Source organism: Lissotriton vulgaris, chromosome 3_1 (genome assembly GCF_964263255.1).
Source record: "Lissotriton vulgaris chromosome 3_1, aLisVul1.2, whole genome shotgun sequence".
Taxonomy (NCBI): Eukaryota; Metazoa; Chordata; class Amphibia; order Caudata; family Salamandridae; genus Lissotriton; species Lissotriton vulgaris.
The window spans coordinates 145,849,778-145,876,517 of NC_141689.1; the positions used below are offsets into that span (position 1 = coordinate 145,849,778).

The 26,740-nt window shown below is 42.5% G+C and overlaps 1 protein-coding gene across 1 annotated transcript in view; it reads left to right on the forward strand.

Moving 5' to 3' along the window:
• LOC147726114 (uncharacterized) overlaps positions 1 to 25,072 on the forward strand; it is a 98,331-nt gene extending 73,259 nt beyond the window's left edge. The window contains exon 3 of the mRNA XM_086962882.1: positions 24,108 to 25,072. Within this exon, the coding sequence (XP_086819008.1) occupies positions 24,108 to 25,072 (965 nt within the window). The remainder of the gene's footprint in view (positions 1 to 24,107) is intronic.
• The last annotated feature ends 1,668 nt before the right edge of the window (positions 25,073 to 26,740 follow it).

The window sequence follows — 26,740 nt, forward strand, 5'->3', positions numbered from 1 at the left end:
CAATTCAATTAATGAAGGTTTGAATTCTGCTGATGAATGGAGAGGTTTTGTCTCCACATTGACTTAATCCATGGTTGCTTAGACTTGTAAATGGTCGGTACTTTGTACTGTAATATGAGAAACTGTACATTACCTTGGTCGCAGAGGTCTAAGAGACAATATATATGGTTGTTAATGATATCATAATGAGTACTGAGCATTACCAGCACAGATTGTTCAGTTAATGTGCTTTGATGTAGCAATCAAGTGTTTAATACCCTATGTGAATGCACTATAACCGTAAAATATTGTTTTTTTTAAAAAATGTATATACTATGATGAAGTAGCTGAGGATGAAATGAATGTGTTTTAAAAGTCTTGATCATTTCATGTTGTTTATAACTAAATAATGGTATATAGAAATGCATGAAATTGCAAACGGTATATGTTGTTTACTTCTTCAAACCCTGCCCTCATATTCCTTCTATTATTTCTTATTTTGTAGCTGGCATATTGTTTAGATACTCCACACTGTAAAACATTTCCACCTAGACCCTTGCACGAGAAACACTAGTCTTCGTAAAACATAAACATTAGTCTCTTTTCTATCTCGATCACGCGCGTAATGCCGGGCGTGTTAAAACGCTGTGACGTCACCCGCCAGCCACCACACTATCCCGGAAGGCAGCGATCGAGCGAGTGCTTCAAGCGCCCAGGTAGGCTCTGCAAATGAATATGATTTTACGTCCGTTAGTGTTAGGTGATTGCCAGCCCATGTAGTAATCGGATATTGTTGATTATAATTGCAGATATCTTCTGGCCAATTCGCGCAGTGACGGCAACGTCCGTTTGCACATAAATTCAATTACTGTAACTAGCGAGTGCGCTAGTCTACATCGGGCTCAGGTAGGCATCACAATGTGATGAGTATTTTAGCAATTACAAACATACAGTTATTGCCAGCGTATATATAAAATATTTAGACCCCATTTGTTACATTCACAGAACCCTGAGTGATTTTGCTCAGCAGCGTCATCGTCCGTTTTTGATATAGAGATACTACAACTACCAAAGTGTCTAAGACAGTGGTAAGTTGTTCAGTCTGGGTTGCTCCAGATACATAATTCTGATGTTTGCGCTCACGTAAATAATTCCTTGCTTTTACTTGTCTGCCCTCTGACAGTGCCCGGCTGGGTTCACTGTAAGTAAATTTATTTTACTTCTACACGCATGGGTTTCCATCCATTAGCCCTTTCTAAGGTAAATCACTTCACCTTTCCAAGAATATTTACTAATATTCAAGGCGACTACATATAATTATAATTCCACAATATATATTATGTCTTTTAGACGTCCCACACTCTTTTGTCCTGATGAGACCCTTACTCTAAGGGTCGAAACGCCGTCGACGTACTGGAGGCGAATGAGACTCACACAGTGCTTATGATTGTGTAGCAACTGTTCTATGATTGATTTAAATAATTTTTTGGAGTCATGTCTCTTTTCTTGTAAATAGTCACAATTGTAACCTGTATAGTTCACCTAAATGTACACATGTTGTTTCTTTGGTTACTTCACAAATCACTGGGGACACATTGCACCTTATATATTGTAGTATATGTTGTAGTCGAAAGCATTGTTGATTTTTTTCAATCAAAGATTTACATAAAAGAATGGTTTGATACGGACTTAATTGTGTCTCTTCTCTTTGCCACCCTGTTTCTAATAGTGGGATAGGCATTAAGTGCCCGATTTATTGTAGACTTAACTAGTGATATGCCACAGGAACCATTGTTTTTCTGGATAAACACTTTACCCTGGTTCCGTTGTGAGGAGGGTCTCCCTTGTTCTTCTTTTTCGCTGCACCATATCCACAGCATAATAGCTGAGGCAATTCAGATCTCCTTTGTGACATGAGTTAATGTGTCTTGCCACAGGGTAGGTCTCATCTTTGTTACTAATTGCTCTCATGTGTTGGAGAATGCGCTTGTAGACCTGTAACTTGGTGCTACCCACGTACCGGAGCCCACAAACGCACTCCAACACATAGATGACAAAATCTGATTTGCATGTTATCTTTTTAGAGATAACAATCGGTGCCTCACTGAATGGGGACATATAGACGGTTTTATTTTTCCCCAAAGTGCAAGCCTTGCACACTGCGCATTTTATAAAGCCTTTGCTCTGCACAAGCCAGTTGTTTTTATTTTCCACCTCTGGGCTGCTTTTGACCAACATATCGCTCATCGACCTGGCCCGACTATATGTAATGGCTGGGTGATTGGCCAATGTTTTACCTATCACGGGATCCCACATGATAATCGGCCAATTCTTGCGAACAATTTTTTGTATTGAACTATGTTGGAGGCTATACCCAGTAATCAAGCTAGGTTGCCCGCCTCCACCATTTGTCGCTTTGTTTCTTTCTTCCCCTCTATTTTCAAGGCCATGCAGAGTACTTGTTTTGTTGGCTCTCATCATCGCTTTATCGACCAAGACCTCTGAATAGCCTCGTTCCATAAACCTGTGTTTGCTGTTTAGTTGTGAACTCAGGCATGCTTCGTCTGTGCTACATATCCTTCTGATCCTAAGCATCTCCCCATAGGGGATGCTTCGGATCAGATGCCCTGGGTGCTGGCTAGACGCATGGAGAACCGTGTTCCCTGCGGTTTCCTTGCGATGCAATTTGGTTTGGAGTTTGCCACCTTCCACATAGACTTCCACATCCAGGAAATTGACCCTGTTCTCACTAATCATACCAGTAAATTGTAGATTCAAATCATTGATGTTAATATCTGAGATGAATTGTTCAGCTTCTCTGTATGACCCTCTCCAAATTACAAAGAGATCGTCTATGAATCTATACCATGACACCACTTTATTTGACATGACCTCTGCAAACGCGATCCCCAAGACCTGCTCCTCCCACAGCCCCATGTGCAAACATGAGTAACTGGGGGAGAAGCAGGCCCCCATCGCGACTCCTCTCAATTGTTGGAACACCTGCTTTTGAAATAAAAAGTAGTTGTTAGTTAGACATATTTCCAACATTTCCTTGATCATTCTGTTGTGTTCCAACATGCACACAGGTCTCTTGTTTATAAAATGTGCCACTGCCTTCATGCCGTCAGCATGATTAATACTGGTATAAAGTGCAGTCACGTCTAGTGTGATCAACAAATACTGACTGTCCCACACTATAGTACTGATTTTTTGCAAGAAGTCCATGGTGTCTTTTATATAGGATGGCAAAGTTTTTACAAAGTCTTGGAGAAAGTGATCAATATAACGGGACACATTCTCAAAGGTTCCTCCCCTAGCCGAGATAATGGGCCTCCCTGGTGGCTTGATCCGATCTTTGTGGATTTTCGGGATCAAATAAAACACCGGGATTATTGGGTGATTGGTCTTAAGAAATTTGAGCTCATCTCCACTGAATAGTCCCTGTCCTCTCCAAGCAAATAATTTGGTGTTAAATTTTTCCCAGGCACTTCTTGTTGTTTGCCAGTCACTCCTGCTGTTACCTCCCTTATCTGATTGCCTCATCACCATATTGTTGTTACTTTGAAGTTTCTTCATTAGGCTTCCAAATGCATCATTATTTTTGGTTTTATTGTTCTTATTCTTGTTCATCGTTAATCTGTGCAGCTTCTTAAGTTCTGCTGATACCAAATCACTAAAGACATCAATATTGTCATGTGTCATCACCGGATTATATGTTGACTTGGGCCTGAATGGAGTGTTCCCCGGGGTATTGGTCTTTATTACACTGTCCTCCCCCTGGGTACCATCGAGATCACCTTCTCTTAATAAGTATGCTAAGTCACACTGCAGCTCATACTCATTGACCGACATCATAATCGGTTCAGCCCCATCCACTGTGTTAGTGCTAGGTGGTTTACGCGTTTTATGTTTGTTCAACAGGAACATCTTTCTTAGTTTTAACTTCCTGACAAATTTAAACAAATCCATCCTAGTCCGTGCATAATTAAACTTGCTTGATGGACAATATGATAACCCAAGTGATAATGTTCTTATTTCCCCAGGGCTCAGTTGCATGTCAGTTAGGTTAACAATAGTCATATTTTCACTTACTTGTGTCTTCATCTGCGATTCCATCTTTTGTAGGTTTTCTTTTTTGTTTGCGCTTGGTTTGTTGTTTTGTTTTGCTGCCCTGCATTGCCTCCGTCGTTTGCGTTTGATGTTGCGCCTTTGGTTATTCCGGAGTTCGAAGCATGGGATCGCAGAGACTGTTTGCGGTCGTGTCGCAGGCAATCCACTTCCTGACCTAACGACCGTTTTGTAAACCCCAACTGACCTGTTGCCAAATGCTGTTCTGCCTCCGAGTCACTGCTGGGGACCGAACTGATATCGGTTGAGGATGCTGAGATTTGTCCAGGGTTGGTAGTCACTCTCGGTGTTTGTGGGACTTGACTTGTTGAAGGGGGATCATACTTCCTCGAGAACGTGTAAATGCGCCCGTTCTGGTAATCTAGTTTGTCACGTTGAAATTTGAAGGTTTTTCTCTTTTTGATCACATCCTCTTCTTTAGCCAACCTCGATAACATATCATCTCTCATTTTTTTCTCCAATGCACCCTCATTTAGTGATTTGATTTGTTCATTCAGTTCTTTAATTTTTATTTGGAGTTTCGCGCCATCACTCTCAGCATACTGAATAAGAATTCTTATTAATCAACTGGAATTGTCCAAGTTGCATTGCGCCCAGTCTTGAAGCATGTTAGGGTCCGGGTTCTCATAGCTGGGGGCCAGCATAATGTGCAAGCCGCGCGGAACACGTCCTACCTCCAAATATCGGGAAAGGGACTTCTGTTCCCACCACTTCCATTGTTCTGTGCGCATGGCTTTTTCTAGTTGTTTAAATAGATCTCTTATGTGGCTGCCCCCCGCATCCGTTGACGTTGTTGGACCCACATGCTGGATGTCAGATATCGGAGCGTCATCAAACATACTCACTGCTGCTTCTTCTCTGTTCTTAACCACGTCCGCGGCGTCCATTGTGGTGCATTGAATTATTTCTCCACGTTCGTTAAGCACCCACGCAGTTAGGCGTTTTTCCTTTCTTTTTAAATAGTTGTTGCTCTTCTGCGTGGCCTTGCTCCCATACCGACGTTGCCAAATACTCTGATATATCCTCCGTGCCTCTCGGTGCCGACTCAATCACAGCCGTGAGAGTCCGTCGCCTCTGGTCACTGATTCCGAGTCGATGTAGCTTGCCGGGGGTTAGGGCGGTTGCTCCTACCGGAACTGTAGACGCTTCCGGGTTCACCGTTAGCCTGTTACCTTCCGCTTAACCCGTGATACAGGAGGGGTCCGTTTTACAACAAGAAGCACACCGGTGTAGAAACATTCCAAGAACTCCGTCTATTCTCCATGGGGCTGGAAAAGAACGAATCGGACCCAGTTAGGTGAATTTGCCTAATTATTTTATTTCAGTGCATCCTCTAGTCCGCCATGACGCGTTTCGGGCCCTCAAGCCCTTGATCACATGACATGGTCGATTTCACCTCGTAACTTTAAAGTGCAAGCAGGGGGTCATCTGACCCTGGGCTTATAGACATAAACAGCATACTTCCGCCTTTTCCACATTTTTAAAAGAAATCCTCACCAGTATACTCAGCACTGTTACTTTAAAAACTGTATACATTTCATCATATTTACACTTCCAACCTCCTAATTGCAACCACCCAGAATAAATAGGTACTGTGCAATTTCCGCAATAAATAGATAGATTAATACACATATATATAAATGTACAAACATTAAATAATATCTGTTACAATGTAATTATATATATATATACACACCACCATCAGAAAATAACAAATAATATTAATACCATAAAATTCATATTTTTAAAAAAAAGTTTTTTGATGAAAGCGTCTGTGCAAATTCTGTCATTCACTGTGCAAAAAAATACGCCATAGATATTATTTCCTACTGGGTTTAACATATGGTCAAGGAGGGAGGATTGGTCATATATAGGCCCAATTAGCGGATTTCTTGGTTTCTGGGCTGCTACTAACTAATTCATTGCGCATGGAAAATGCGCGTCTGAATGTGATTGTAGGGGTCATGGGCATGATTTCCTTAAGTATTTGATCCGTTAGAATTATGGGCCATTCCTGTTTCACTATTTTGGCAATTTGTTTTGCCTGACGACTGTAACCTGTAATGAGTCTTATAGGTTCCACTCCCGGGTCTGACATTGTGTTAGCCACCATGTTTCTGTTGGGGTCAAGAAGCTCTAGACGGTTGAGCGAGTTAGCTTTCTTCATAGCTATATCCAATTTTGTAGGATTATATCCTCTAGCTATTATTCTATGTTTAGCTTCCAGCTGTTGGTGGTCCCTATGTGTAGATGTACTGCAAGTTCGATGTATTCTCAAAAATTCCCCATAGGGGATGCTGGCAATGGTATGGCCAGGATGGAAACTGCTCGCATGGAGGATGGAGTTGCCTGATGTGCTCTTTCTGAAAAGACTAATGGTGATTTGGTTATTTTGTACTGATACATGCACATCAAGGAAATCGGCTTCAGTTCTGCTCATGTGAGCTGTGAATTTTAAATTAAGCCGATTGTCATTGATTTGATCGACAAAATCAATTGCTGCTTGCATTGTGCCTTGCCATAAGATAAATACATTGTCGATGTACCTCCAATATTTTAAGATGTTTGTGGACCAGATGTCTGCAAATAGTACCCTGAGGACATGTTCCTCCCACCAGCCTACGTGGAGCCCCGCGTAGCTGGGGGAGAAACATGCCCCCATAGCCACTCCTCTCAATTGTTTGTAAGCTATATTGTTAAACAAAAAGATGTTGCTGTTTAAACATTTCTCAAGCATTTTCAATAGCATACAATTATGGTTGTACATCTCAACTGGTCTTTTCCCCAAATAATATTTAGTGGCTTTCATGCCATCAATATGATCTATGCTCGTATAGAGCGTTGCTATGGCCGTGGTGATAAACATTAGATTGTCAGTCCAAACACACTGACTCAATATATATATACATATATATATATATATATATCCACAACAGAGTTTGCCTGGTATGAGTAATCCCACTCGAATGAAAAGTTGTAACCTTATTTATTCATCGAAGGAATCAGCATTCTGTTGACAGCACACTTGCTTCGCACAAAATAAAGTCCTGAAAAGCCCAACGCGTTTCATGCCGGATGGCATTTCATCAGGAGCTGCAGGCTTGGAGAAGAAACAACGCTTGGCAAGGATGAATCACCATTTAAATGTTAGTTTCCCGCCCTTGTGGGCGTGGCCACACTGTGGCCTTCTGGATCTTGTGGTGATTACCGTATTATTCCAGTGAGTTTGCCAATGCTTGCCTTCAAGTGTCCAAATGTAACACCCCAGTGGGTTGCGATAGTCATTGTGCGTTGCTCACAGCCACCCTTTGTTTCCTTCAATAGGTTTCACTCGCCCCGATGCCGAGGCGTCATTTGGCGTCCCAGTGGGGCTGCAACACCGTGCAGTGGGGATTAACTTGCGGCTCAGACTGCGCCGCCTTAACATCCACAACAGAGTTTGCCTGGTATGAGTAATCCCACTCGAATGAAAAGTTGTAACCTTATTTATTCATCGAAGGAATCAGCATTCTGTTGACAGCACACTTGCTTCGCACAAAATAAAGTCCTGAAAAGCCCGACGCGTTTCATGCCGGATGGCATTTCATCAGGAGCTGCAGGCTTGGAGAAGAAACAACGCTTGGCAAGGATGAATCACCATTTAAATGTTAGTTTCCCGCCCTTGTGGGCGTGGCCACACTGTGGCCTTCTGGATCTTGTGGTGATTACCGTATTATTCCAGTGAGTTTGCCAATGCTTGCCTTCAAGTGTCCAAATGTAACACCCCAGTGGGTTGCGATAGTCATTGTGCGTTGCTCACAGCCACCCTTTGTTTCCTTCAATAGGTTTCACTCGCCCCGATGCCGAGGCGTCATTTGGCGTCCCAGCGGGGATGCAACACCGTGCAGTGGGGATTAACTCGCGGCTCAGACTGCGCCGCCTTAACATCCACAACAGAGTTTGCTTGGTATGAGTAATCCCACTCGAATGAAAAGTTGTAACCTTATTTATTCATCGAAGGAATCAGCATTCTGTTGACAGCACACTTGCTTCGCACAAAATAAAGTCCTGAAAAGCCCGATGCGTTTCATGCCGGATGGCATTTCATAAGGAGCTGCAGGCTTGGAGAAGAAACAACGCTTGGCAAGGATGAATCACCATTTCAATGTTAGTTTCCCGCCCTTGTGGGCGTGGCCACACTGTGGCCTTCTGGATCTTGTGGTGATTACCGTATTATTCCAGTGAGTTTGCCAATGCTTGCCTTCAAGTGTCCAAATGTAACACCCCAGTGAGTTGCGATAGTCATTGTGCGTTGCTCACAGCCACCCTTTGTTTCCTTCAATAGGTTTCACTCGCCCCGATGCCGAGCCGTCATTTGGCGTCCCAGCGGGGCTGCAACACCGTGCAGTGGGGATTAACTCGCGGCTCAAACTGCGCAGCCTTAACATCCACAACAGAGTTTGCCTGGTATGAGTAATCCCACTCGAATGAAAAGTTGTAACCTATTGAAGGAAACAAAGGGTGGCTGTGAGCAACGCACAATGACTCTCGCAACCCACTGGGGTGTTACATTTGGACACTTGAAGGCAAGCATTGGCAAACTCACTGGAATAATACGGTAATCACCACAAGATCCAGAAGGCCACAGTGTGGCAACGCCCACAAGGGCGGGAAACTAACATTTAAATGGTGATTCATCCTTGCCAAGCGTTGTTTCTTCTCCAAGCCTGCAGCTCCTGATGAAATGCCATCTGGCATGAAACGCGTCGGGCTTTTCAGGACTTTATTTTGTGCGAAGCAAGTGTGCTGTCAACAGAATGCTGATTCCTTCGATGAATAAATAAGGTTACAACTTTTCATTCGAGTGGGATTACTCATACCAGGCAAACTCTGTTGTGGATGTTAAGGCGGCGCAGTCTGAGCCGCGAGTTAATCCCCACTGCACGGTGTTGCAGCCCCGCTGGGACGCCAAATGACGCCTCGGCATCGGGGTGAGTGAAACCTATTGAAGGAAACAAAGGGTGGCTGTGAGAAACGCACAATGACTATCGCAACCCACTGGGGTGTTACATTTGGACACTTGAAGGCAAGCATTGGCAAACTCACTGGAATAATATGGTAATCACCACAAGATCCAGAAGGCCACAGTGTGGCCACGCCCACAAGGGCGGGAAACTAACATTTAAATGGTGATTCATCCTTGCCAAGCGTTGTTTCTTCTCCAAGCCTGCAGCTCCTGATGAAATGCCATCTGGCATGAAACGCGTCGGGCTTTTCAGGACTTTATTTTGTGCGAAGCAAGTGTGCTGTCAACAGAATGCTGATTCCTTCGATGAATAAATAAGGTTACAACTTTTCATTCGAGTGGGATTACTCATACCAGGCAAACTCTGTTGTGGATGTTAAGGCTGCGCAGTCTGAGCCGCGAGTTAATCCCCACTGCACGGTGTTGCAGCCCCGCTGGGACGCCAAATGACGCCTCGGCATCGGGGCGAGTGAAACCTATTGAAGGAAACAAAGGGTGGCTGTGAGCAATGCACAATGACTATCGCAACCCACTGGGGTGTTACATTTGGACACTTGAAGGCAAGCATTGGCAAACTCACTGGAATAATACGGTAATCACCACAAGATCCAGAAGGCCACAGTGTGGCCACGCCCACAAGGGCGGGAAACTAGCATTTAAATGGTGATTCATCCTTGCCAAGCGTTGTTTCTTCTCCAAGCCTGCAGCTCCTGATGAAATGCCATCTGGCATGAAACGCGTCGGGCTTTTCAGGACTTTATTTTGTGCGAAGCAAGTGTGCTGTCAACAGATTGCTGATTCCTTCGATGAGTAATTAAGGTTACAACTTTTCATTCGAGTGGGATTACTCATACCAGGCAAACTCTGTTGTGGATATATATATATATATATATATGTTTTTTTCAGTGAATTTTAAAGGTTTTTAAATGCTAATTCCTAACTATAACATGTCTGAAACCTATGCTTTTTTCAGTGAATATATAGAAACTTGCATTGGTGTGTCAATGGTTTCAAATATGTGATGTCACTAAACATGTCATGAATGATGTAACATGTGACTTTATCAGCAGTGGATTGCGGGTGCGCGAGTTGTTAGTACAACTAGCTATAACGGGGGAATTTCAATGGTTTTGTACGAGTAAAATGTCCAACTAACTATAACACCCCTAAAACCTATGTTTTTTTCAGTGAATTTCTAAGGTTTTTAAATGCTAATTCCTAACTATAACATGTCTGAAACCTATGGTTTTGTCAGTAAATTTCAAAGGTTTTGTAAATGACAATTTTTAAATTTATTAATTCTTACATTTATTTTTTTATACTGATTTACTAAATTTTTCTAAACAATTTATTTTTAGATATTTTAGTTTTTAAATTACATTATAATTACATTATACATTACATTACAAAATATACTTTCTCAGAATAAATTACTTTATTTTAAATACTTTGCAAATAGGCAATAGAATTTTAAGTACAGTAGTTACAGTTGTTGCAATGGGCAACACAATTTGAAACACAATGCAACATTCAGCTGAATGTAAATTTCTAGTTAAATGCAATTAGTTACTTTATGGATTACTTTTCTAACCACAGGACTGGATCCTAGATTCAGTCCTGGGACATCTCCTGTAAACAGTTGAGTAAAAGCGTTTGGTTTACAGTAGTGATTTTTAAGGAATATTATTGTATTTTAAAAGTTGACACTTAGAAACTTTTTCACATGAAATCACCAATGTTATCCTATGGGAGGAAATTCACTTAGCAAGTAAGTAGTGTTATCGTTACTTTTTCTTACTCAGTGGTGGATCCTGGATCCAGCACTGGTGCATCTCCTGTAAACAGTTGAAAGAATGCATTTAAGTAATACAGGCGATTTTTAAGGAATATTTGTAGTTTGTGAAAATAGACACAGAAACTTTTCCGGTAAAAACCAGACAATGGATTCCTACGGAAGGAAATACAAGTTACTTGTAAGTATCGTTAGAATTACTTTTCAGGGTCAGTGCTGGGCTAAAAGATGTAGCACTGAGTTCTCTCCTGATAACAGGTGAGTAAACTGAATTTGTTGTTCGGATGATTTTAGGTGAATATTTAAAAGTTCCAAAACTCAACACTTAGAAGAATTTCCAAGTGAAACCAGTCAATGTTAGCCTATGGAAGGAAATTCAAGTTACTGTTAAGTATAGTTAGAATTACTTTTAAGAATCAGTACTGGGCTCAAAGATGCAGCACTGAGGTCTCTCCTGATAGCAGGTGAGTAAATCGGAATTTTTTGTTCGGCTGGTTTTAGGTGAATATTTTAAAGTTCCAAAACTCCACACTTAGAAGAATTTCCAAGTGAAACCAGTCAATGTTAGCCTATGGAAGGAAATTCAAGTTACTGGTAAGTATGGTTAGAATTAGTTTTCAGGATCAGTACTGGGCTCAAAGATGCTGCACTGAGGTCTCTCCTGATAACAGGTTAGTAAATCGGAATTCGTAGTACATCCAGTAAGCGCCACAGAGCTGCGTAGAAGAAAGATGTAAAAAGGGGCACAGCCTGCACCACCTCTCTGCAATGCAGCGCAGTAGCGCTTCCTGGAAGCACCTGGTGGGCTACTTGGCCCCCACGGTCCCTCGAGTTTGAAGTGGAATTTTTTCCCCAACTTAAAACGCGCCACAGGGTGTGTTTGCACACATCATTTCAGGCCCGCCCCTCCCCTCCCTTCACCACTGTGTAAACTCGCCTTTTCACCATTCTAAGTTGAGACATTAAGTCCCCTTCAATCCTAACGGTCCCAAGGGTCAAACTAGCCCAGTAGGTACCTCCAGTAAGTGCCACAGAGCTGCGTTGCAATGAGGTGTAAAAAGGGGCGTGGCCTCTGAACACATGTCTGCAACGCAGCTCCCTGGCGCATACTGGAGATACCTGTTGGGCATCTGGCTTTATGGTAGTGACACAAAGCCAGGAGGTGTGTCTGATAGAGATGCCTTAAATACAGTCACAAGGTTTCACATAGAACTAATTTAAAACACAATATTTGATAAAGATATCAAAATCACTGTAGTTGTTATGAATCAAAAAGTTAATAAATACAATTAGGATGTTGGCACTGTATCAAGAAATGTTTATATTCACATTCCAGTTGTATTGCGTCACAGAAAGGTCCTAAGATTTCTAATTGGCAAACATAACTTTTTCGAAATGCATCGGGGAAGTAGCAGCTTTTCTTCGTAGGAAAAAGGTATTCGCCTATCCATATTTAGACAACTGGTTATTAAAGGCTCCCACAGCAATAGAAGTACAAAAGGAATTTGACTACACTGTTGGATTATTAGACCACTTAGCACTGCAAGTACATCTGAAAAAATCAACCACAACACTAATCCAAGTACCATCTTATCGGGGAGCATCTCTAAATGCAATAACAGGAACATTGTATCCTTCAGAGATAAGAGTATTTTCCAGGTTTCAGATGTTTCCCCAACAACTATATGTCACAAAGCCAACTGAGAGGAAAGTTTCTTCTCTCCTAAGACCCATGGCTTCATGCATTTTTCTGGGACTCAATGCTTGCCTCTACATGTGCCCTCCACAACAGTGTTTGGAAGGCCAGTGGACATAAGATCGAAGAGATTTGGAAGATAAGATTACTTTGAATTGACAAGCTCAGCAATCCATCCGGTGGTGGCTAAACAAGTCGAATCTACTCAAAGACAATCCATTCCATCAAAATCATCTAACTCAGACTACTGTGACCGATACTTCTCTCTCTACCTGGGGGGCTCACTTAAGAGAGTTCAAGGTCAATGGTCTCCACAAAAATAGCTTGATATATCAACGTTATCGAACTAAAAACAGTCCATCTCACTCTCAGAGCATTCCATCCGCTTCTCCCCAGCTACTGGCAAGAATCATACCACTTGCTAGGTCTCCAAAATCAACAAGCAACTTTCCTCATCAGACAAACTCCACAAACACCAAAAGTTGGAACAAGTTGGAACAACATTTTAAAATCTCTTTTCCTATATTAAGGTTTCCAAAAATAAATCTGTTCACAAATGGCCAAAATTACAGGTCCAGGATCCTCAATCAAAGGGAAATGCCCTTTTGATGAACTGGTCGAACAGATTTCTTTACAATTTTTTACCAGTACCATTAATACCGACACTGATAATCAAATTCAAGTGATCTCCATGCCAGGCATCCACAACCTTCTGTCCAGGATGGGAAGCAAAATCTTACATCCTAACGTACAGTCCTTGAATTTTGTAGCATGGCTCCTGAGTTCATACAATAGGGACATTTTCATCTACTTCCTGTCTATGTTAAATTTCTTTAAAAGCTAAAGTACCATCTACTATTGCCCATGCTTTTAAATGGAAAAGAATTGTACTTTGGAGCCCTAATGAAATTATGGCCCACTTTCATGTCAGGAAAATGTAATTCTTCCCTATTTACTACACTTATCAAACTCAAGACTGCAAGTTTCTTCAATCGAAGAACCCCTAGCTGCTATATTAGCATACTGAAAAGGCCCAAACCAAAAGTCTTCCTTCACAGTACCCGACATCAAAGATCTTCTGGAAGGGCTAAGAAGGTAAACCCTCCAATTAGAAGGCCTGCTGCCCCACAAGAGCTAAATTTGGTTCTTTCCTAATTTATGGCTCCCCATTTTGAGCGTATCTACAAAGGCGCACTGCAGCATTTTATTTGGAAAGTTGCTTTATTAACTGTAATTACATCAGCCAGGAGAGCTGGTGAATTACAGGCTTTCCACCAAACTCTACCTGATTATCTATTATAACAGTGTAGTTTTAAGGACACAAGGTTATTTGTTGTCTAAAGTTGTGTCAGACTTTCATGTGACGCAAATTATTTTTCTTCCTGTTTTCTTCTCTAATCATTCTTCTCCAGCGGAAAGATTTATTTGTTCTCTAAACTTAGTGAGTCAGAGTTTTATTTAAATAAAACTAAATCCATTCTAAAAACATCACATCTTTTTGTTAACTATGGTCCTTTAATCCAAAGGCATCCTCCAAACAGACTGTTGATTACTGGATAGTGTCCTACATTGCATGTTGCTACCAGCTAGATAACAAACCTTTACCTGTTAGGCCAATACTTCATTCCACTACAGTGAAGCAACATCTACAACTTGGAACAAGAATGTTCCTGTTTCAGAAAAATGTAAGCCAGCAACTTGGAAATGTTATGTTATGTTAAGGGTTGTCTTATAGAGCGCTCAGCTACTCGGGCAGGGTGTCCCGGCGCTATACAGACCTGCACGGGCTGGGCCGAGGTCTACTGTCCAAACAGGCAAGTCTTGAGCTCCTTCCTAAAGGAGAGCAAATTATCTAGCTTCCTGAGGGAGAGTGGCAATTTGTTCCACAGTTGAGGTGCCAAAAGTCTGTATGAATGTCCCTCCATACGAGCTCGTTTAATAGCAGGAACAATAGCCAACGCTTGCGCAGCGGATCGCAGGGATCTGGAAGGATAGTAAAAGCGCGCTCTGCTCCTTAAATAGAAGGCACTGGTGCCGTGAAGAGATTTAAACGTCGTGATAAGAGTCTTAAAGACAATGCGTTTGCGCACCGGCAACCAGTGGAGCGAATTTAAAAGAGCAGAGGTGTTAGACCTTCGGCTGAGGCCAAAAATGGCCCTTGCAGACGAGTTTTGAACAGATGGAAGACGGGTGAGAAGATACTCCGGAAGGCCTAGGTAGAGTATGTTTGCATAGTCCAACCGTGATCCAATCAAGGCCTGTACCGTAAATCCTCCTATGGGCATGTGACAAAAAGGGAAGAAATTTCCTTAGAATTTTAAGAAGGCCGAAGCATTGGCCGACCACGCTGAGAATCTGGGGTTTGAGGGTCAGTCCATATTCCACTCTAACACCCAAATTTTTTGCCATGGGAGTAGCGGATGATGGAGGAAACATATCGGTGGGCCACCAGGATCTCCAATTGGCATCAGGGGGACAGCCAAAAAAGGACCTCTGATTTGTCAGAGTTGCACTTCAGTTGATTCAATTGGAACCATGAAAAGACAGCCTCCAGGCAGCTCATGATGTTAACACCGTTGAAATCTGTGTTCTTATCACAAATAAATAGAAGCTGCGTATCGTCGGCGTAGGATACAATTTGGGCTCCATATGACTCGACCAAGGTAGCCAGGGGGGACATGTATATGTTAAAAAGAGTTGGACTCAAAATCGATCCCTGTGGAACTCCCACCTCCAGAGGTGGAACTGAAGCTGAAAAAGGAGGAGCCCAGATTGATTGTTGGCGGCCAGATAGTAAGGACTCGAACCAGCTAAGTACTGTCCCTCTAAACCAATCTCCTGGAGTCTTAAAAGAAGACGGTTGTGAGGGACGGTATCAAAAGCCGCCGAATGGTCGAGCAGAACCAGCATCGCCTTTCCTCCATCGTCCAAAACCTCCTTAATAGACTCAGTGACCTCCAGCAACGCCGTTTCCGTACTCAAATTAGAGTGAAACCCGGACTGAGTGTGATGGATGATGTCGTGAACCTCGAGAAAATTTAAAAGGGAGGAGTGGACATGTTTTTCCACAATTTTAGCGAAGGCCGGGAGTAACGAAATAGGTCTGTAATTAAGGTGGGCGAGGGGGTTCAAGTTAGGTTTTTTTAATAGTGAAAAGATGTGAGCCTTTTTCCAAGTACTGGGAACAGTGCCAGTTTTAAGAGAGGAATTGAGAACCAGATTATTGATAGGATTGATGACATGCACTATCTTAGCAAGGAACTTCGCAGGACACGGATCCGACGGAGAGCCAGATTTTTATTTAGATAGAAGCTCCAGTGATACTTGTGGGGTAAGGGGGGAAAAGTCGTGAGCAATAGGCTCTCGAAAGTGGAAGAAGGTACGGGGAAGTTTAGGCTTGAATCGCTTAATGAGCATGGTGACGTAAATGAGGCCGGAATACTTTTAATTATATTAGCAAAAAAGTTGGCCAATTGTTTGATCCAGAGTTCCGAAGGAGAACATTTGGATATTAGAGTAGAAGGGGAGGTAAATTCCTTGACTATTTAAAAAATTTCCTTGCTGGTATTTGCTGCTGCTTCAATTCTTTTAGAAAAATGAATTTTTTTCACGGTGATGATGTCGTTATGGTAAATTTTAATAAGTTCCTTATAAACCTCTTTTAATGAAACATCATAATTTTTGCGCCAAGCTCTCAGATTTCTTGCAGAGCCTTCTACTTTTGTGTAGCGCCAGGGGAACCAAGGAGCAGAGGCACAAGAGTTTTGTTTGCAGCAGGTAGGAAGAAGTGCAAGCTCGTCGAGACGTTGTGTGAGCCAGGATTGAAAGAGATCTAAGTCACTGGCCAAATTACCTGTAAGCTGGCATGGATGTAAGGCCAGGGATTGGGCTAGCATATCAGGCGAAACACGATGATAGGAGCGAGTGGCCGTTAACTGCGGGCCAGAGCCAGAAGTGGCCTCTTTGGTCACACGCAGGATATCAAAAATCACTACATAGTGATCCGACCACACCAAAGGTAAAGGAGGGGAAGAAATTATGGGAATTGTAGAAAAAAATTGATCCAGAATATGGCCTTTATTGTGAGTAGCTGTGGATAGGAAAGGGATCAAACCGAATGGACTTGTAACGTCCAGAAGTTTAATGGTGTCTGCCGCATCTGCCACATCCATATGGATGTTAAAATCACCCAGAAGCAGACAGTGCTTAAATTTCATGATTATTGAGGAGATAGCAGTATGAAGTTCATCATGAAAAGACCCAACCTGACCAGGTGGCCTATACAGCAATAATCCGGAGCACGAATGATGGGGCGAAAATGACAGACAAAGCCAAGTGACTCCACCCCATGAATATCCTCAGTTGGAACAACTGAACGACTGTCCACCACAATTGCAATTCCTCCTCCCTTGTCCACCACCCGGTCTTTCTTCAGTATATGATAATTTTGGGGGATAGCATTAGATATATCAGGACTAGAGGAATCTCTGAGCCAGGTCTCAGTAAAAAAAAGATACGCTGGATTGGACTCGGTTAGTAGATTAAAAAGATCAAGGGCATGTTTACCCAAAGACCGCGTGTTGAGTAACATGCAAGAGTAGTTTTTTCGTTGGCTTTCCCCAGTCATGTCTAGAACAACAGGGCCAAAGGAGCACGGGATTTCCTTGCTAGATGGTACGTTGTGAGGTGTCCATCCACACCTAGTACAGCGTGAACCGCCCTTGAGATAGTTCGGGAGCACAGGACAGCAACAGTCAGTATTACCCCTTAGAGGTTTTAAATGGCCTGACTCATACCTAAGCATATTACCAGAAGTAGTGGCTAAGGATCCATCTGCCTGGCCGACTCCCGGCGCCTCCGGGGCGCTGACGGGCGCAGACGGGCTTACCTTTTGCGCACCTTCGGCGCGCATTAGGCGCGCCCGCTGCCCTCGACCGCTGCACGTCCTCGGAAGCATTCGGAAGATATAGGGGAGAGGAAGTGCGTCAGACTAGTGTGCTGACCCCAGTTACTCCCAAGATGGCGGCCACGCTGCAAGCAGTGTTTTAAACAGAGTGCAAAGTCAGGTATGGCTAATATATTAAAAGACTCGCTTCCATGTCAGTACAACAGGAATTTAGACAGTAGCTTCGATATCACACTGTCAACAGAATTGAAATAAAACAGTAGCTTCAATGTCGCACTGTCACAGAATAGTTAAAATACAAAGCATAAATCGCAAATGTATCAGCTAGACTAGCGCGCGCGTTCCCGGCTGAGCCTCAGGAACAGGTCTAAGGCGGCGCTTGAAGAAAGGTGTTTTATGGTCAAAGGGCACTAAAGACTAGTGTGCTGACCCCAGTTACACCCAAGAATGGCGGCCGCGTTGCAAGCAGCGTTTTAAACAGAGTGCAAAGTCAGGTATGGCTAAAATATTAAAAGACTCACTTCTGTGTCAGTACAACAGGAATTTAGACAGTAGCTTCGATATCACACTGTCAACAGAATTGAAATAAAACAGTAGCTTCAATGTCACACTGTCACAGAATAATTAAAATACAAAGCATAGATCGGAAATGTATCAGCTAGCCTAGCGCGCGCGTTCCCGCTGAGCCTCAGGAACATGTCTTTCACTAGACATTGTTTAGATGGAGAATATAGGGCGTATACTCTGGTACATCAAGCAACTCTCTGAAGTTTCTTTAATTAACCCTTTCAGGTTTCTTGCATTATCAGCTGGGAAGTGAGGATATATTCGCCGATATATTCTACGTTTGTGACTGTCTGTGAAAATCTTACACTACAGAAGGAAATATTACTCACTTCAAATCCTTGTTCTGCATTGTGGGTTATTTCTTTAAAGTCATGCACAACCCTCCCTCCTCCCCAGCTGTCAATATTATATAATTTAAACAGTGATATAAAAATGGTCCCTGGGATATCATATTTTCCCGTTCAAAAAGAACTGAGCCTGTGAAGCAAACTGCCAGTACAGAACATGTTGGGTAATGAAAGCTGCTGGCTCTCTAAAAGCTACAGTGTACATTGTGTGCAGCTTATACAATTTTGGCCTGATAGGCATTTTGCCCTTCATTTTTTTCTGCACTTACAGCAGGGTTTCTCAAGCTAGTATTTTTGTGTGGCAAATTTCTACTTTATATGCTGCAACACAGTTTAGTATCATAATTGTATTGCTGTAATTTTCTGCAGATAACATACAGTTAAAGCTTGCCTGTCACAGGCTTAAAGAGGTATCACCAGAATTTTCATCACTGAGGTGGCCACCTCTAAAGTCACAAGACTATATATACAAAGATGTTCTGCGGGGCTATTGTACATTTGTGATTTCAGTGTGAATACCAATGATACAGGATTAGGATTACAAGTGCTATATTCACTTCTCAATCATTCGGTCTGTCCATAGCACATCAGGGCTTTAATAATGGCGGATGTGGTTCCTCATTTGCTTATGGTCTTCTGAAGACATCCAGTCTGGAGATTCTACTGAAACCTCTTTTGTGCTATGTCAGAATATGCCCCTGTATGCAGAGTCGCACCCGCTTTTTTGCTAGATTTTTCTGTTCGTTTTTGGACTCTGTACTGAGGCCATGCTGTCCAGCAGCCAGTGGATGTGCTTCGACACATAAAAACATTTTTACGCAAATTGTGTAAAAATAATTGTCATGTTTAACTTACCTATAAGTCCCTAGTACTTACCTATAAGTCCCTAGTATATGGTGCAAAATCAACCGAGGACATCTAATTTAAATACCACTCCTGGTCTGCAGCACATATTTTGCCAACACCCAAGTGGCAATGTAAAACTTGACTGCAGGCCAGCAACCAGTAATCTGGCTATACACTTTTAAAATGCAAATTTGATCTATCAAAATAACCCATTTGACAGGCCTAAACCCATCTATGTAACTTTAATAATTCACCCTAAGAAGGCCTTAAATGCCCATAAGGAAAGGTGCCCAAAATCGAATGGTAAAAATGTCCTTACAATGACAATGCCCTAAAAGCTATTTTCACTGTAAAAGAACACTGTTCTGTAGGAAAGAATTTCGATATATTATTAAAGTTAATAATGTTAAATCCATCGAGGTACTAGATGAAAAATTGATTCTTGGTAATTTTAAATATTTATAAAAAATCCAATTAATGTGTAAAGTCAGATTTGTAATTTACAAACTGTACTTTTAAAAAGTCACCTTTTTACCTCCCTAAACGCCCATTTGTCTTAGCTTCCAACTGTCAGCCAAGAGCTGAATGGCTCCTAGATGAGGTGTGGATTATCTCCCGGAGCTAAAACAAAGACCTTCAATGTGGGGAGAAGTTGATCTTCCTCTGAAAGGATGGCCTGGAGCCTGTACCAAGCCCCTTGCCCCTTCAAGGGATGCCTACCCTGTTACTGGCAGTTGCAGCTTACACCTGAGCCTGTCTCCCATTTGTCTAACTAGTCAGCCAGGCATCAATCCCAGTGGTAGAGAAGCTTCCCCGACAACCAATTTGGAGTGACCATAGGACAGGGTTTCCTCATCTCACTGACCACACCTCTAGTGTGAGTACAGGAGCTTGGTCTTGTTAGATTCGGGCAAAGAGGGGCACCCTCAGATTGTTTGCAGTAGGGCACACAGAATCTGATTCAAAAGTAGTTAGGGTTACTCCTGGGAACTTTTCCCCTATTGGCCAGGGAGGGTCCAAGGGTTTCCCCCACCCAGAGGCTAGTGCCAGGAATAAATGATGGCACCCATGGGAACCTTCTTCAAAACACAATTGAATCTACAGAAGACAGAAGGACTACCTCTGAGGAGAACAGTTATGGCTGGACCTGCACCTACTTGTACCCAGGACAAAGAAGCAGGCCCCCCAGGGTCAGCTGGCTGACCTCCTGTTACGCTGCAGGGACACAAGAGTTGCAAGTAAACAACTTTCCTGAAAGAAGCCAGCTGGACAAATCCAACTGTACTTGCCCTGGACTCTGCTGGTCGTTTTTGGTGGAGTGAGTCCTAAACCCCAAGTGCTTATCCTGAGGTCCTGAACATGAAAAGGCTGGACCTTTGACATTTTTTCCAAGTTTCTGCCTGGAGAACGAACAGAGACCAATGTTAATGGTGAAGCTGCAGCCGTCAACTTTAAATCACTAGTCGGCCTCAAGTTGCTGGTTTGTCCCACCGAAGGACATCCAACCAGAAAAGTTTCTAAGTTTGAATTCAGAGGGCATAGCTGGAACCAGCACCAAGCAGAATCTGATTGATGTCAAGGACTTCCTGGCCACCACTGTCAAGCCATGCATCAGTTCCAGCTTGTCCCGTTGATGACTCTTCTCTCCTCCATAAAAGTTTCTAAGTCCAAAGGTAACTATTTGATTGAGAACAGCCTCATCCTCATAAATAACCCGCTCTCCATCCCGGCTGGACTTAAACTTTACCCTTATCCAGCATGACTAGTTGCTCGTATTTGGCACGTTGTGCTAAGTAGTGTTTTTATTTAAAACATTTGAAAATTCAAATCTCCAGTTCTCTGGGCAATAGTTGGTTATAATCTCCCTGACGGCCCCCAGTGCCTTGAAAACCTTAAGGAGGTGATATGTTCGCACTTTACAAATAGACATTACCATCCACCCCAACTAATAATTCATCTTCTCACATGTTACAACCACCTTCTTATTTAGTCTGGAGTTTTTAGTAATTTATAGAAGTTCTGACTAGTTCTAAGTCAAGTACTTTAGTTCATTGATGAAATTGCCATCATGTTTCGGACAAGAACAAACTCTCCAGCGGAAATTTTGCAGATTATGCAGACTATAGTCTACTGATTTTCATCCAAATCTCAAAAGTGTGCACAATCTGACCTAAGGTTCCTGGGACTGATCGCATCTTTCATTTTCTCGAGCAAGGCTGTAGATGTGCCAACTTAAACCTGAATTGAGATCTGTGAGGAAATAACTTTTTTGCACGATCCCCCCTACTTTTTTGGACTGACACTGCTGTTATTTATTACTCTGGAGGTGCAGTGAGCCCTGACAACAAGGCGTCATAGACATTGCTCTTATTCTTAAAAGGTGTTTGTCTTATTGGCTCATCCACAATTGGCATACGTTAACTTATAAGTCTCTAGTCTATGGTACAGAGGGCCTGTTATTTTATGTGTCTCTCGTGTGTACCAAGCAATGCATGACTACGGGCCCACCATTGCTGGCTGTCAGAGCAGGTTTCTGACAGCTAACTCAACCTCGCCATTTAAAGCAATGGCTAAGCCCCAAACCTTATTATTTAATTTTTATAAGTCACCCCTAAGGCAGGCCTACAAAGCCCTAAAGACAGGGGTCATTATATTAAGAAGTTGGACATGTGTTTTCTGACTTTACATTTCCAGACAGTAAAAGCGTCACATTGTCGTTTTTATTGTAGAAAGGCTCGTAGCCCAATTGGCAAGTACAGGGTTACACATTGGAAAATTAGCAGTGCTAACTTCTAAATAAGACTACTAAAAATGTTGATTTGGTGTATCAAAAATATTTTTGCTTTAAACCTGACGAGTTGGTCACATTGAATTTAAAGTAACCTTTGCACAAATAGCACCTCTAGTGAGTTGCCACTTTGTTGCCCAAAGTTTTCCAGTGATTATTTACGGTTGCTGGCCATGAAACAGCCTCCTGTGGGAAGGTTTGAACAGCTTTCAGTAAGAAACACAAAGGGCCTGCCATTGAACAAGATGTTACGTTTCCCTGGCAGGAAGGCCAAATAAGGTGGGAGCGCAAAAGGTGAACTTCAAAGGGAAAACCGCCTTTGCAGGGGAAATGGTAGATACAAATGTTTTTGCTGACTGGCTGACATCTCCATGGGCATGTAGCCCCCAGGTAGCCACACCTCTGGGATAAGCTAGTGAGCTTCATACATAAAGAGAAGGGCTCTGCCATATTATGTCTAGATGCCATTCTTCACAGGAAGTCATCACTGGGGGAGGGGACCTAGTAGCCAATTGGCTAGCAGTCGCCGCATCCCCGAGGGCACAGCCTGTATATAAAAGTTGCAACCCTGGAACTCAGACCTCAGATCATGCCTGTACTAGAGAGAGGACTGATAAAAGACAGTCCTGCTGATCCCTTGACCCCGTGAAAAGACGCCACACCAAATACTGGATTGCACTATCTGCTTCTTGGATTTGGAAAGAGAGGACTGTGCCTGAGGTGCCCTGCTTGAAAAAATATCATCCCAGTGCTTCAGAAGAAGTTGGCTGACTACCTGTTACTCTTAAAGGGCCACAAAAGCTGAAGAAGCCTGCTGAGGCAAATTGGTAGCTAGGAATGCCTAATCACCACTGACTGCCGAATTGCAGCCTAAGAGAGTGAGTCCTAAAAATTTACCACTATTGCGTCCATTGCAACGATATTTTGCACAAGTGAAAAAATATGATTTACCGTTCCTTTACAAATACATATCCTCGGAGCCCTTTGGTCGATTTCTGTTGTTGAGCTGTCTATTTAAAGGAAGAAAATACAATATATTTTTATAAATTGGTATTACATTTCTTTGTGTTGCATATTCTTCTTATTCAACTGTTTCATATTTCTAAATGCTTTACACTTGTTCTTTTGATAGAGCTTGACTGTTTTGAGCAACAGCCACAAATCAGCTAAGGTTTTTCAAATGAACATGACTCGGCCCAGTACAGGTCTGTGAGTTAATTACATGCTGAGGTCAAACCACCACACCATATAATAAACTACTTTCCTAACAAGATCCCATTGGCATCCACTTTATTGATGGTCTGAAAGATGTAATCTACATCCATGAGTGCTTATACTTTTTCTGGTTTATGAACTGTTCCAACGAATCTTCTGTAAGATGCATTGTCTCCTGTGATGCTATGCACAAACACCTCCTGAAGTGTTGGGGGGTTCACATTTGTGATGTTAATTTTTCCTTGGGCGCTCAAGAAGAGATCAATCTATATCAACCTTCTTGAATTAAGAGCTGCGAGTCTCGCTTAAAAAATATTTCTACCACAATTATAGGAATATCAGGTGTAAGACGTCATGGAAAACACTGCAACAGTGGTTTATCTTATCAACACATCAGGGTCAGGTGAAGGAAACTTGGCAAGCTAGCAGCAGTGTATCTGATGAGGAAGAGCAATAGAAAAGAACACTTGTTGACCAGAGCATCCTCAGTCAATAATGAACAGGGGTCATGATTGGAAGTCCTGGATCAGATCTTAGGGTCATGGGTATTTCCAGAGGCAGATCTTTTCCCTTCAGTGAGAAACAAGTGATGTCAGAAAGCACATTACCATTAGTAAGTAACCTGTTCTTCTAGAAAATATACTATTCCTTCTCAGAAAGAACATTATCATTAGTAAGTAACTTGTTCTTCTAGGAAATATACTATTCAGTCTCTGATAATCACAGAATCACAACAGTTTCCATGTTGTGTATAGGATACGTTGGCATAATACTGTGAACATGTGTTTTTACTTTCTTCAAGAAGAATGAATTGTGGTGACTTTTTTTTATTCAGCAGAGCACAGATCCATAAAATATGAGGAACTGACAACAAATGGCAACAAGAAACAACTTCCATGCGCTGTCCGTAGAAAAAAAATCAGGAAACAGAAGAAGCAGAGAATGCCAGCAAAAAGGAGACCAGAGCAATACCGAGAATGTGAAAAAGGTTTCACAATAACATCTGACAACGATGCACAGCAGGAATCAAGCCAAGGAGAGGCGCAATATTCTCAGTCTCTTGCTACAAATCAACAAACATCCAGACAAGAGAAACAAGTTCAGTGTATAATATGTGACAAAAACTTCAGGGATGCTTCTGCCCTGGCTGTACACACAAGACGGCACACAGGGGAGAAACCATATTTGTGTACAGTATGCGGCAAAACGTACAGCCAGTTATCTCACTTAATAGGTCACAGTAGGAAACACTCAGGGTTGAAGCCATATATATGTTCTTTATGTGGAAAACAATTCATCTGGTCATCAGCCTTGGCCACACACAAGAGAATGCACACAGGTGAAAAACCATATGCATGTCCTGAATGTGGGAAAAACTTTACTCAGTCATCACACCTCAACAAGCACAAAAGGATACACACAGGTGAGAAACCATATGCCTGTGCGGTGTGTAGAAAGAAGTTTTACAGCTCCTCAAATCTCACTAAGCACTATCGAATACACACAGGGGAAAAGCCATATACATGCACTTTATGTGGAAAGGCTTTCAGCCAGTCATCAGCTTTAACCACACACAGTAGAATACACACAGGAGAGAAACCATATGTCTGCATTGCATGTGGTAAGAACTTCAACCAGTCATCAGCATTAGCAACACACATGAGAATGCACACAGGGGAAAAGCCATATTCATGTAGTGCATGTGGAAAGAGATTCAGCCGCCGCTCAGTCCTGACCATTCACATTCAAATGCACAGGTTAGCTACCAACAAGACAGGAAGGTTTCTTTTTGGCAGTTAATTTACTGCTGTATGCAGTGCTGACCAGTCTTCTAGAATCGCACTGCAATTACAGAGCGCGTACCTGATCCACGTGTACACAATACACATTTAGAAATATTAACCCTGGGTGGGACAACATAGATCTATTGTTTGTTGATACTTTCTTAACACAAAGCTATCTGATGAACCATCTAGCAAATGAAACAGAGCAGCAAAGGACTTTTACCTTGTGTGTGATTCACATAAAACAAGTATATTTACATTCGGAGGGTTAAAACCTCAGATCAATGAAGATACTCCTGGAAAACGTTTGTGAATATTCAGTTGTGGCCACACAGAGACATTTCTGCATGCTCAGATGTACATAATATGTACTGGAAATGTGAGAATGACTCTGTAGTTGTTGACTGTCAGCTTACTACTTTTTAGTGTTGGGAAACCCTTTACCTACACCCCTGCTAATTTTGGTGGTATTACCATCCTCTTCTATCCTAAAAAGTGATGTACTCCTATCACTGGGAGAAGTAAACCTCCAAAAATGTCTAGCTTGGGAGTGAGCAAGATAGAAGCTTGTAGACACCCTCAAGCTCAGAAGATGTCCTGGTGTTCCCAAAACTTTCTTGAAAAACTGCTGTGGAATGGATATTTTCCACCTATTTTAACAAAATGTATTTACAGTTGCAAGCTCACCTTTTGTGAATGGCTTGCTCTTGTAAATCAAGCGATTTTCTTGTGCAATTCTAGCTTATAGGAAACCTCTTCACACACACAAATGGTTCTGTGAATCATGTGCAATGTAATGTGTGTGAGGAAGTACACATCACATTCAGACACATGAGCAGTACATGTACAGTGTTGCACAAGGAGAAGCGTGCTTAAATGGTAGTACAAGTGCAATTAGAGACAGATCACCAGCACAAATTAGCAGTGTGCAATACAATAAAATGTGTCAAAAGTGTCTTTAATTTAATATGCAATGTTCTTACTTAAATGTGTATTAAAATGGTTCATTCATAATATTGTATATGAAATCATTATATGCACTAATAAAGTAATAGCCTGTACAAATTAATTGTTCAAAAGTCTAGCATGTATTTAAAGAGAAAGCCAGGGGGCATGGCCAAGATGGTGATCGAGAAGGACCTGCCTGCTCGTTGCTCCGTCTCCAAGCCCAGGCCTCCGGCCTTAGCATTGAGTAGCTAAGCCGTAGCAGCCATTACATAGCAATGTGGTGACAGTGGAAGGTGAGGGGAACTGCCCAGTGGCCACGGGACGAGCATTGGTGGCTCCGCTGTCGTCCTATGAGGCCGAGAAATGCTGTCAGAACTGAGCCCGGAGACGGATCGCAAGACGCGAGAGGGCGTGGCTTTGCAGCCTTGCACAACGAAAGGAAGTGAGTGCAGCTCAGATATGGGCGGCTGAGGAGGACCGGGAAGAAAAGTAAGCCCAAGCCACACTCCTTCCCCAGTCTGAGCAGCAACAAACAAGCCCTGAAGCATCGGCGAGGCAATGCAGCACTTTGGGCTTTCCTGAAAGATTTATAGCTTGGGTCTTCAGTGGATACACTAATCCCGCTGCCACCTCTACCCCTTTCATTATTCAAAGAGGCGCACGCCAGGGCTGTTCCCTCTTCCCTTTACTTTTCTCCTTATACATGGAGCCAATGGCCCAGCATATCGTGACAATC